This window comes from Mycteria americana, chromosome 8 (assembly GCF_035582795.1).
Source record: "Mycteria americana isolate JAX WOST 10 ecotype Jacksonville Zoo and Gardens chromosome 8, USCA_MyAme_1.0, whole genome shotgun sequence".
Lineage (NCBI taxonomy): Eukaryota > Metazoa > Chordata > Aves > Ciconiiformes > Ciconiidae > Mycteria > Mycteria americana.
In genome coordinates, this window is record NC_134372.1 from 22,927,473 (window position 1) to 22,940,539 (window position 13,067).

Genomic DNA, 13,067 nt, shown 5'->3' on the forward strand with positions numbered 1-13,067 from the left:
TTTTCCATGTCTTTATAACATCATAGAGTTTGTTCTTTTTTAAATGCCACATTTAAAAACAGAATCCATCTAGCCCTACAATGGAAACGGATAACATTTCCTGAAACAAAGCATTGTTCCACCCCTCACATATCATGTTTCCTTAAAAACAAGGGAAGAAAAACATTACTTGGTTTTCCTCCTAATACTGCACAAACATGGCCGAGCTAAAAAGAGTCTGTGCTCATCCCTTTAGAATGCTTTCAAAATAGATTTAACACATACCCCTCGTACTGTGAAACACAACAAGAATTTGATAGTATCAGGACTGGAAAAATCAAATCGCTACTGCTAAGCAGGACGCTTTCCATGCCAGTATGTGAGTGAGCCTATGCCATCAATCTCTGCAAGATTCAACCAGGTTTTTGTAAGCCTCACTGGCACAGCCTTTAAGCTGTGCCAAATAGACTGCCAGCAAGCCTGGGCAGTCTATTTGGATTCCAAAGGATTATATACAAGTTGTGAAGTTAAGAATGCTACATATGTGTATATATATATACATATATATATATATTCACGTTCATACCTTAGCTTTAACAAGAACGGTAAAGTTACCTTGCTTTTTCTGCAGAGTAACTGACAGGCTATGCATTTGCCCCTTCGTACAAATCAAACCCCTTTGGTGTTTTCAGAACACAGTTCCTCTCACCAAGTACATCCGATGCGTATTCCAGCCAAGCCTTATTTTCACAGCCCTGTACAAAGACAGGTCTGGTTCTCCTGGCTGCTTTGCCATGCAATGAGCAGCAGGGAGGACCAAACTAGCAGTATGACATCAATTTTGTGATGCTGCTTTGAAAAAGGCAATGCACTGCTTCAACAGTGGAGGGACCCAAGAGAGGGGAGTGAGGGAAAAGGAATAACTGCAATCATGCATTGCAGTGGAAACTATCAAAGGAGGGAGAAAAGAAGCTTTCAAACCAGACATAAAACCCCTCACTGTTTTCAAAGTTCACTCTGACAGCTGTGAATGTCAGTAAACTCAGCTCACATCTCTGAAGCAGGTTAAAGCACACATTTTCATGAACAGTCAGCACTCAGGAGCTCTCCTTGTTACGCAGCTGGATGGAGCTCAGCAGTGAACCCCGCCCTCTGTGCTGTGCTCCTCTGCAAACAGCACCAAGCTAGCAGTGAGAGCATTTCTCAAATTCAGGCTTGTATCAAAAATACACATTTCACAAGACCTTGGCAATAGCATCGTAATAGCAAGGCATAATTGTCTCAAGCTCACACTACATGGCTAATCAGATCAGCCACACCATACAAATACTGGAGGATTACTCTGACCAGCTTGATTCAACTATGCAAAGTGAGAAATGTGAGTAAGTAATAAGGTAGTTAACAATGCAAAATATAAACCTAACTTTAAAATCCTTCCAGTTGTAACAACACATGGAGGGAAGTTTTAACCTATCTTGGTTTGATATTTATTTTACAGTGATGCAGTGGAAGCACAAGGTCACAAAGTTTCACATTCTTTCCTGCTTCTGTCACAACTTGTTTTCAGAACAGCAAAATCCCTACTCCTGTGATAAGTGCCCTCTGACTTGGACTCAGGTGTTTCCCATGAAATCTCAGTTTCCAGCAGTTATCAGTCTAAGAGCTTGTCCTCTTCCATGGGAAATCCCAAGCCTAAGGAAAATCCTTTTCACAAAACTTCCAGCCAGCTGGAAGCAGAATAGTTAAAAGATGGACTTGAATGTTCACTTAAAACAAACTGTTGAAAGTTTTGGCAATCTGAGCCCTACTATCCATGGTTAAAAAGAAAAACCAACCCATGTGGCAACCACCTTTCCACTCCCACCACCTTTTGAGACAGGCACTATTGCTGGGAACTTCAATTCAGTGGCCATAACCAGAGACACTCAAGCAACAGGGAGCTACGAAGCAGAAAAACACATTTGTGAAGCAGCCAGCTCTGAGGCTTTGTGTAAGAATGGCAAAGGTTATAATTTGGGGGGAATTATGTCCATTCTGCTGAACTCAGCAATCGGAAAGTTCAGGAGGTAAGATCATTCCACACCAGGAACAGGAAGAAACTGAGATGCACAGCTGAAGGACACAGCAGCCAAAAAGCTGACCATAGTCCGACGGACCTGGCAGTAAGGGACCCGATGGGCAGTTTGTAAACAGAGGCTGTCAACCACACTCCAATCACTTCCAAACCCAGACGTGCTGCTACAAAGTTCTACAACCCCAGCTGCAGGGCTATCTTTGCGCGAAGCCACTGGCATCTGGGATGGCTCCAGAGTAGCCAGGATACAATCACTTTTATCACATAACCATAAAAATGGCAGTGCCTTCTCTGCATTAACACCACCTTAAATATATAGGCTATCCATGGAGTACTTGTTCTCCCTGTGCAGAAAAAGTTCTCATGGCCAGAAACACAAAACCCCTTACTATCTGGCACAGAAAACACTCCAGGCAACACAACATACAGCGATGTGCTTGCCCTACAGCTCCCCAGGCAAGCTAAGTTTTAAGAAGGAGTTAAAAAAAAAATACAAACTCTACTTCTGCTTTAGTTTAAGGAGACAACAGAGACAGAACTGCACAGGTTTGAGCACTTACTTCCTATTCCTGCTTGTTCCTACTTAGCTGGTCTCCACACTTACTTTCCCCAAAACAGTAACAGATGAGATAAGCAGCTTGACACAACTCAGTCTTTGCTTTCTCTGTCATTCCACAAAACCCAAGGAACAGGGTTTTGTATTAAAATTATTTTAGGGCTATAATGCACTAAAATACACTAACAGCCTTGGAAAAGTACATTTTGAACATCTCCAAAGAACTGTAAGCTGTACATGTAGCCAATAGAAGATAGTCAAGATTCACTAGATAACTTGTTTGAACACTGGAACTTGCGCAGACACTACTTTATATTTCCTAGATATTCCTCTCTGCCTTGAATACTCCAACCAGATAAACATAAGAACACAGAAGTGCTCCGAGCACATTGTCAAAACGAAGTCCCATCTCCCACTAGATCCGGTCTTCAACAGCAGCCACAAGTAGATGCCTAGGGCAGAGTGTAAGGACAGGGCAGGCACATACGGTACTTCTTCCTCCTACTTTCCCAGCCTCCAGACATTTTTAGCTCGGGGACTTCCTGAGCAGGATGCCATTCTACATACTTGGTAATTCTCAACGGATTTCTCTTCCAGGAATTTGTGCAATTGTCCTGAGCCAGTGTAAACTTTTAATATCCACACCACTGGCAAAGTTTCACATCACCTATCTGCTGCATGTAACCACACAAACATCCTTTTGCTAGTTTTAAACCTTGCTCCTACTGATCTCATTTGAATACCTCACCCCCAGTTTTCATATCAGGACACAGAGCAAACACTCAATCCCTACTGGGGTTGTAGATCTAGCAAAGAAACCAAGTGACATGAATTACTTGTAGGTTACTTGTAACAGGCACTATGTTTCACCTCGTTACAATCCTTCAGAATGAAAAGTACCAGATAAAAACAAGGGATGTAGCAAACAGCATCTTGTTGATCTTCAATGTTCTACTTTCATCATCATTACCTGCCAAAAAACTTACCTCCAATTCCTTTATTTTCTCTTCGGCTATTCTCTGTTTTTCTAAGAGCTGATTATGAATCACTCCTTTAGACTGAAGAATAAACCTACAAGTGAAAAAGAAGAGACAGACAACTGTTGGATATTTTTTACGTCTCTTATACACCTAGCTGCACACTGAGTTAAACTACAGTGACCTCTGTAAAGTATTCATCCTTAACCTGCACATTCTGGACAGAGGCAGAAGAAATTGCTGTGATAGCTCACACAAACCACCAGGCTGGCCTCAGAGACTTGCTCACAAATCTCACCCATGATTTGAGAGAAAGAAGATGGATGCCCACAGATTTCCCTCTATCATTCATTGTCCTTGAATGATTTGAAAGCAGTTCTTGCAGACAGCTAGCAAGGCGACTCTGTCATCACATTCCCTTCAAAGGGATCTAAATCAGTTGATGGCATATAGTCAAGGAAGCCTCTTTCAACGGGTAAAAGCCATTCATTACCATTTTAGTGCACACAAGCCAAACAAACCTGCACAATAAAACCAAAGCTTTCTACAGAGAAAGGCTGAGAGAGTTGGGGTTGTTCAGCCTCAGGAAGAGAAGGCTCCAGGGAGACCTTACTGCAGCCTTTCAATATATAAAAGGGACTTATAAGAAAGACGGAGAGAAACTTTTTACCAAGGTCTGTAGTGACAGGACAAGGTGCAACACTTTCAAACTGCAAGAGGGTAGGGTTAGACTGGACATAAGGAAGAAATGTTTTACAGTGAGGGTGGTGAGACACTAGGTTGCCCAGAGGAGTTGTGGATGCCCCATCCCTGGGAAGCGTTCAAGGTCAGTGACCTGATCTAGTGGAAGATGTCCCTACCCACAGCAGAGGGTTGGACTGGATGATCTGTGACGGTCCCTTCCAACCCAAACCCTTCTGTGATTTAATGATACAGAGCCAGGTGCTTCCACTAGAAACACAGAGCCATGGTACACCTGCCTTTACTTGAGCTTTCAGAGCTTGCACTGCTCAGGGCTTGGCTTTAACACACACCCTCACTGACCTCCAAATTCCCATGCTTTCTACATTCAGAAGGTTTTTCTGTGGGGTGGGAAGTGGTCATTTTTAACTGAAATTGCAGCCACTGGTTTCCACTTGTTCTGTGTTTTAATTGCCAAAGGGATTTGAAAGATGCATCCACAACATCTCAGTCACAACAATCCTGCTCACCAGCATGCAAAAAGCTGCCTGACTTCCTCGGAAGAGCCTCTGAAGGAGCACCAGCATCCAAAGCAGCTCTCCAGCACGTGGCACTGGCATCCCACAAAGAGGTAAAGGACAAGTAGGTTCAAATCAATTTTAGAAACCTTCCATGGTTGTTTTTCATCCTTCCAGACATAAAGAATGCACAAGCCGCAGATTCGCCCCTTCCCTACTTAGAAAGTCCCCCAGGGGATTTAGAAGGAGCCTCCACAGGTCATACCAATGAGGTCAAGGTCTCCCTCCAGCACCAACTAGGGTCAATGTCTTCCTGCCAGGTGACAAGAGCTCATGCCTGAACAGTTAAAATGAGCAGCTTTAGACAGGGCAGAATCAGAGTGCATTCCCTGTCTGCTATAGAAAAATCTGAAATCAGTTTGTAGTGCCCTCTCCCATGACAAATGACATTACTAAAGTGTTTGCTCAGGGCCTGGTAAACACAAATGCGGATCTGCCGCTTGGCTTGAAACCCAGCATACTCTGCATCAGCAACGCAACAGCCAAAAGGAAAACTACCTGCCACGTGCTTTCCTGAAATGCATGGGAGCAGAACTGAGGTTAATTATAACAGGTTTCCAATTGAAACTCTCTTCTGTGCTGCTATTAACTGCACTTCGCAATCGCTTCCTCCTCCTTCTCCCACTTCTCTCCCTTGTTCCACGTCACCTCCTCTTTTCTACAGTAACTTCCACTGTATCTTTTACATTGCAGTTTTCTCAAATCTATCCTCATTTCTTCCCAGTCTCAGCTCATGCTTATTATTGGTGTCATCTTTGTTCTATATCTGCTCCTGTTCTTTACCACACAGCTCACTCATACTCTCTTTGTCCCCTCAATCCCCCCCTTTCCATTAGGTACCCCCACAATCCACTTTCACACAGTGGTAATGTTTTCAGCAGGCTGGTGTGTGCTGGGACCTGAAATAAAATGCTGGGTTTCCTCAGTCTTGTGAAAATCCAGTCCATGACCACCCTTCTAGGAAAGAGAAGTTATTTACATTGCTATTAGATACAGAGCCTGGATCGAGCCAGAGAGGAGCCACTTTTCAGAACCATCTGCAACCACATCATTCTGACGCTCTTACCTTGAGCCTGTAATACCAGAAGAAACAAACACTAGCCTTCACACACCCTGTAGATTTTGTGGTGAAGACTAAAACTTTTACCTTGCTTCTGCAGTAGCTGCCATTAGTGAAAAATCAAAGCTGCAAGATGCCCTCAGTAAACAAAGCCATCAGTCCTTTCCCACATCACAGCTTCCCTGAGCCTGTGTGTGTATATGAACATTTCCTTAATTATTTCCTTTTTTTGTGGGGGCAGCAAAAGAAGAACAGAATACCTTCTCATTTGCTTCCCCAAATTGTATAGTAAGATCGATCATTTTGGTTTCACTGATACCCCTGGTCTAGGAAACAAAGTTAAACACCAACACAGCTTGATCAATTTTCCCTATGCTGCAGCTGGGAAGGTCCCTGCTGGGCTACAGGCACTGAGTGATCCCGGCTGGCCAAGAACCACTAAAGGCACTAAAACATTTGAACAAACAAGCGGCTGACTTCGCTTCTATTCTGCAAATGTCAACAGCAGTCATCTGGGAAAATATCCTCCCTCCCACCCTCCTGCAATGCTCTGGCAGACATGCAACAGCAAATTAAAATTGGATAGCCAAAGTTAGCACTGATGAGACTTATGCAGACAGCTGGGCACAAATACAACCACCCCAATTTTATTTGCCATAAAATAGTGGGCTGGAACCTATGTCCGTTCACACACTGGCTCAGAAGGAGATCAAATGTCCCTGACTTGGCCAGCAGCATCCTTCAGAAGGTCTTCACCAGCGCTGGCTTCAAGCCACCCATTTTAATTCCCTGCTGCAAGACCATCGAGCCCTCAGCCTAAGTGCACAGGTACTGCCATGTAGGCTGTCAAAGGCCAGTTTTTTTGAAAGCTGAAGCTATAAATCCACATCCACAGTTAACTATTTAAATCTGTGGCTTCACTTTCCAACATAAGAAGGACTCAAAAAAAAAAAACCTCATCAGTGTTTTAGCTTCTACCTCGGGATACACACATTATGGACATCTTGGCCAAAGTTTTTACCTAAGGAAATAATGTGGTTTATGGCAGCACTTGGAAAAAGCAGAAGGTTGTTCTGCTCATTAGGTAAGAGGTGCTGCAGGGTACTTGAAATAAACCAGAGCTTAAATTTAATCTGGATTTCATTCTTCCGATTACCCTAAGTAAAACACCAACTTGATGATTTATTTTTTTTTCTCACCAAGCTGGAGGAACAGGGCAGTGTCATTCTGCTGCCTGGTTTTAGTTAAATGTGATTATTTATGAATTTTTAAGCTCATGAAAGAACCATGGGAGGTTCTGAGGACCTAGTTCTTCCCTGAGTGAGTTTGTGAACAAGCCTTTCAAACACATGAACTTCATTCACTGCCTGGAGGTACACCAGCAGCTGAGAACTGGCCCCACATTAGAGTCACTACATCACAGAGCTGAGGAGCCACCTTCTGCTCTGTGATGCTGAGCTTGGCAGATGACATGACTAACACCAACCCCTTGGTACAGAGTGCCAAAAAGCTACCTCCAAAGACGGCTCTGCCAGAGTCCACCATAGGAAGCTCCAAGCTCTGAGACTTTGTACATTGAACTGAGATGGCTTTTAAGTATTGATAGTCCACAGAAGACAAGCAGCAAACCAAATCCTTTTCCAGATAAGTGAGTTCACTCGTGTCCACCTTCTCTCAGTGAAGCGTCACAGCACACGCTAATAGATCTGTCAAACACAATACCTACACTATCAAACATGAAACAATGATTCAGAAAAATGTTCAGCACCACAATGGCAATTACAAAGCTTAGTAACAATCACCTCTTCATACAAGGACTTTTTCACTGTTGTTAAATAACACCAGAAATATCTGGGTCAGAACAGACAAGTTCACCACATCTCAGTTGGCGACCCATTTCAAATGGAATGGCTAGTAAAAACAGAGCAGAATTTGCCCTACTCCAGATACCTAGCAATTTTTCCAATGTCCATAGTTAAAGGTAAAAACTCAAAACAAAACAAAAGAAAATTAGAAAAAAAAGCCACAGAGGAGTGGGGTCCTCAAGGACAGCAATGTTCAGCCAAACCTGGGCTGCCAACAAGAGCAGCTCTATAACAGAGTGAAGTGTTTGTGAATTGGCTGTATCTATGTGCTCCGGTCTCCCGGCGACTGCTGGTTCTCAAGTGCAATACGAGGAACAAAAATAGAGCACAAGGGAACTGAAAGAGAAACTTCACTCTAAATATTCCCACTTGTTTCTATTTTCCTCCCTCTGCTAGCTCCACATCAGGATTTTTGTTTCCCTAAGGCAAAGAAAGTGGTTTATATACTCTCTCTGATGGTCATTGCTTGTTTCCTTCTGAAGGCATCTCTTACCCCATCCCAATTATAAATTTCTAGATATGGTGCCCATTTGTTCAGTGTTTATACAGCATTCCCTTATGCCCTGGTCAAAACGGTCTTCAGGCTCTAGTCAGGCTGGCCAGCAACGCTGTCAACTTCATCATCTGTCTGCTCCTTTGTGTCACACGTACACACCCAGAAAGTGATGTTTGTGCAGTGTAAGTAATTCCATAACTCAGTCTGTTTGCACCAAAATGTACTGTTTACTTGACTTTAAGACATAATATTAGATACTGAAAGATTCATCTCTTAATGAATGAGGTTATGGAGATGTTTGTTCAGCACATGCCACTCTTCGTTATGACATACAAGTCATTAAATTTATTAAAGGTGGAGTACCAGTGATACTCATAGTTAAGGTTTTCCATTAAGAACCCCTATTTTCAATTACTTGCAACTGCAACCAACTTCAACCTTTATGTCTGAAGCTTTTGGTGGCAGGCATCTGTCCCAGATGTGAGCACTCTCTCCTCTTCTCATTCTGGTTAGGGTACGTGGTTCAGCTGTTTCTCCTCCACAGCTTGCCGGTGCAAGAGGCTGTTCGTATTAAAGTATTAAAACAAGGAGGGAAAGAGCCATACAGTAGGCCACGGGGCTGCCTCCTGCCAGCCTGCAAAGCAACTCTTCCCACTTGGGACCATGCAGATCATTGCAAGAACCTGCGCAGGGTACCAGGGGAAGCCTTAGCTTTTCCCCTGCCCAATATTGATAAGCATCCCTCTGCCTAAGTTCAGAGAGAGACAATTTTATAGGTAGGAATGCTCTAGTGCTATTTTGCCAGAATAATGATGAATGACAGATCTAAAAGTCCATTCAGCCTGGCTCCCAGCTCACAGAAAAGGTCATTATAATTGCAGCTTTACAGTTCCCATTGCATTTGGGAAACCCTCTACAAAAACTTAGTTAAGATACTGAAAAGAAAACTAACAACTTCGTACAAAGCCATAACATTATTTTAACATGTTCATTGTATTTCTAAAAAACCTAATACGCTGTGCTATAACACAGCACAGTCATTTACATGGAATATCCTGCTGCTCCTTGAAACCAGGCATTTTCATTAGACTACTCCATGAAAAAAGTTGAGCTAAGCCCAGTCATGCCCTTATCTATTTAAAGATGCTTTTTAATTCTGAACTTGCACTGCTGTTCAAGCTTTGAGCATACTCAGTAAGGGATTACTGCATTTTAAGTACTGTTCAAAGCCAACAGAAGAGAGGCTTCCAACAAGCTGATCCCAAGCAATCTAGCTTGATTGAACAGGAGCCAGCTGTGCACAATTGTAATCAGTAGACCCCTTCCACTCCTCCCAGGGTCTGCTTATGCTTCTGTAAATCATTCCCTATGCAGTTTGTAACAGGCACTGCTTATACCCCAGCAAATTCCAGTTTCAGTCATCCTAGATGAATTACCCAGTTCCAAACAAGACAAGGAAGCAATATTAAAAAAAAAGGAAAATCATGACTAATTATAGTTTGTGCTGCCACCCTTCATGTCTAAGGGTTTCACATTTTTCAGTCTGATTTTGAATTTCCCATTCACAGATCATATGCCTTAACTAGAGCTTGTTCAGAAACAGATCGAGTTGGAAGAGTTGAAGCTTTTCCTATGCTTGCTTTTATTTCAGTGGTCAGTCATCTCACTGGGTCACTCTCAATATAGCAAAACCTAACTATTCCCTCCTCTACCCCACCAAAGCAGCACATACCTTAAAGCAAAACAAATCCTGCAGCTTATATTGGGAGGATTATATATTAATACATTCCAGGAGCAGCAGTTTATAGTTCACATGTCATTTTACTACTGCACTCAGAGAAGTGGATATGCACCAGGAGCTGTTTGGGAAGGAGGTATGTGTTGAAGTATGCTGGCAGCATCTCTGGTGGGCAGCAGAACCTGTGCAACCTCAGCCTGACAGTGCTGGAGCACGCACAGAGACCAGGAGGAGTGGCACTGGAAGCAGTCCAAACCAAGTCTTATGCAGGCCACAACACGGGTTACTTTTACTCATATGAACATTTGTAAGCCATAAACCTATTTACTTTAAGGAGCTAAAGGAAGAGAACAAAAAGTGCCACACTGTTTTCTTCCTCAAACCTCTCCATGGACTGGCCCAACACAGCCATCCCCCACTGCTGAGGGGCAATGGGGTTTGTTCTGCACTTCAAGCCATGTTTACATTGAGTTTTCACTTTTTTTTTTTTTTGATCTGTCAATAGCTACAGCATATTGTGTTACCTCAAGCCAAGATAGTAACACAGCTTGCAAACAGCAGTTTCTGCATTGCCAGACACTTAACTAGATGGTAGATTTATACCATTGTTCACGCTTGGTTTTTAAAAAAAGAAAGCAGGAATATACCTCTAAGTGCGTATTAAATATAGCACAACCAAAAATAATAAAATAGTACTGTGGTCTGCTTTTAAAGAACATCGATTCTTTTTGAAGGCTCAATCGACATAAATGGAATTAAAAAAAAAAAAGCGCAAGCAAATGCCTCCTCTCTATCATACAGGAATTACTAACATCTGAGATTCAAACCATGTGGGCAAAACAGTACAAACATGACTGCAGTTCATCTCCATGAGTAGTTTTTCCTTACTATATCCCTGGTTTAGTGGTTTTATCTTCTAATTTTTCTTTAATGTAATTTTTTTATTATGTAGCAATGATGACCTGCAGCTTGTTTAAGCAAAAGAAACTCAAATGGCTACAGCATGCCTACTAGCAGATGCACTTCAAACAGACTTTTTGCAGTCTAGGTTGTACCGTATTTGAAAGTTGCAAGCAGCAGAAAACAGAAACAATTTTTCTGATAATGGGAAGTCAAGATCTGTTTCTAAAGTCTCTTGTATTTTTAAGAGTTCCCACAAAATCCTAAGTAAGAACATTTAAAAAACAAAAAAACCCCCCACAACAGCAAACGAACATGCATCTAGGAAAACACAAACAAGCAAACGTTGGTGTGAACACCCTGATCAACCAATCCTAAAGAAATTTCTATTTTAAAAAAAGTTTTTTTTCTATTGGTAAATCTTCTGTGATCAGAAAGGTGAACTTTGCAGTAGTAAATGAAGTGACACGGAGATACTGCTATACTCTGACAGGCAAACTTACGTTTACCCTTCTCAGCAGCAGCCCTTCACTAAGAATCTATACAGGAAAACTAGCAAAATCAGGATACACCTCTTTTCAAAAGCAAATCCATCCACAGTTGCAAGGAGAAAAAAAAAAAAAAAGGAAGGAAAAAAAAAAAAAGCTTTGTGCCTTGCCCAGGAAGAAACCTTTGAAATGCTAAGTGAGGAGGAAGACCCAGTTATTGGCTTGTAGTTGTTAAATAGCACAGCCTTGGCTTCTGCACATGCAAATCCCGCTACAACAAAGCATCAAAGAAAATAATGCAGTAAACATCACAGAAGTGGATGTAAAGATAACCGAGTCAAAAGAATTCAAGCATAACACTAATACAGAGATATTTCTGGATGCTAGAGTTAAATTAGCTAGCACTAAAACAATCACACTGTTGTTTCCTAATCAGCAAGAACAAACTTTTTAGAATCAGCACTTGTGGACTGAAAAGGCTGGATGTTGCTTTGGAAAATGGTTTCTTCTCAAAAAGCCTGATTTTTTTAATTTTTTTTTTAAGCTGGCTGAAACATTTTGTTAATTCAGCAAATAGTTTTGGAGAAAAGAAAAATAAACCCAAGACAGCAGTTGTAGCATTCCTGAGTTCAGTACTTTGGTTCTTGTGTCTCTGTATTAAACTTGTGTAAAATAGTGATATCATCCCACAGGATTGGTTTCCTCATGTTTTACTTCAGTGTTTTAATGTAGGTGTCATGAATTAAACCATCCTTCTTTCAGGCTTTGAACAGGCAGCTAGGTCAGAGGATGCTCAGACCTAGATTTCTTGTTTGTGTCAAGGCTGTTCCACATAAAATTTGTATATTAAGTTGACATACACATATCAGACCAGAGACTGACTTGGCATCTCCACCTGACAGCTGTGGGCCCTGAGTGTTGGGTACCTTGTTACACCCTGCCCTGCTGTCTAGATATCCATTGATACCACACCAGGAAGGGCATTCCCAAACAAGACAGGGATACGACAGGGACTCTCCCAGTACTTCTTTGGTCCAGTGATTTGGCCATTCTCCTCTGCCACAGGAAAACCAAATTTAAGTGTCCATGCTAAACCAGAAAAAGAGCCCTATATTCTGAAAGAAGTGCTCTAGCACTCAGTATTTCCCCAGGGACTCTAATCCTCGATTCCAACATTTCCTTTAGGAAATGGGGGAAAAGACTCAAAATACAGTACTTAAAATAAATGGAAGTTCCTTGCTGTTTCAGAATATCGGAGTGACATTTTAAGTGCTTGGAGAACTTCAGAAATAAGACAGTCATGTCCCATAATTTTTTTGCAAAGTCATTTGGCACAGCAAGCCACAAAAGCAGGAGCAGTTCAAGCTCCCCAAAATATTTAATACTTGTCTATCATGTATACAAAGAGAACTCTACCACTGAAGGAACAGATGGGTTGCATTTGCAAGAGACCCCAGATTTCCTCTTTCTGGAGGTAGGGACAAAACGAAGGTGTTTTGTTACTATGGCCCTCGTTCCCCACAACAGTCTGACCTCCAAACTGCTGCCCTGCAAGTGCAAGACTTCTTGAAGGCTCTGGCATTTATATGACAGCACATTGCCTCCAGATCACAGCAGATCAAACTGTCTCTTCTAGCAACAATGGCAGTCTGCATGAGTAGTTTGTCTCTGTCCT

The 13,067-nt window shown here is 42.1% G+C and overlaps 1 protein-coding gene across 2 annotated transcripts in view; it reads right to left on the reverse strand.

The window, feature by feature from the left end:
- Positions 1-13,067, reverse strand: part of PFDN1 (prefoldin subunit 1) — a 32,502-nt gene that overhangs the window by 13,631 nt on the left and 5,804 nt on the right. For both annotated transcript variants that reach the window (XM_075510220.1, XM_075510219.1), the window contains exon 3: positions 3,596-3,680. In XM_075510220.1, the coding sequence (XP_075366335.1) occupies positions 3,596-3,680 (85 nt within the window). The remainder of the gene's footprint in view (positions 1-3,595; positions 3,681-13,067) is intronic.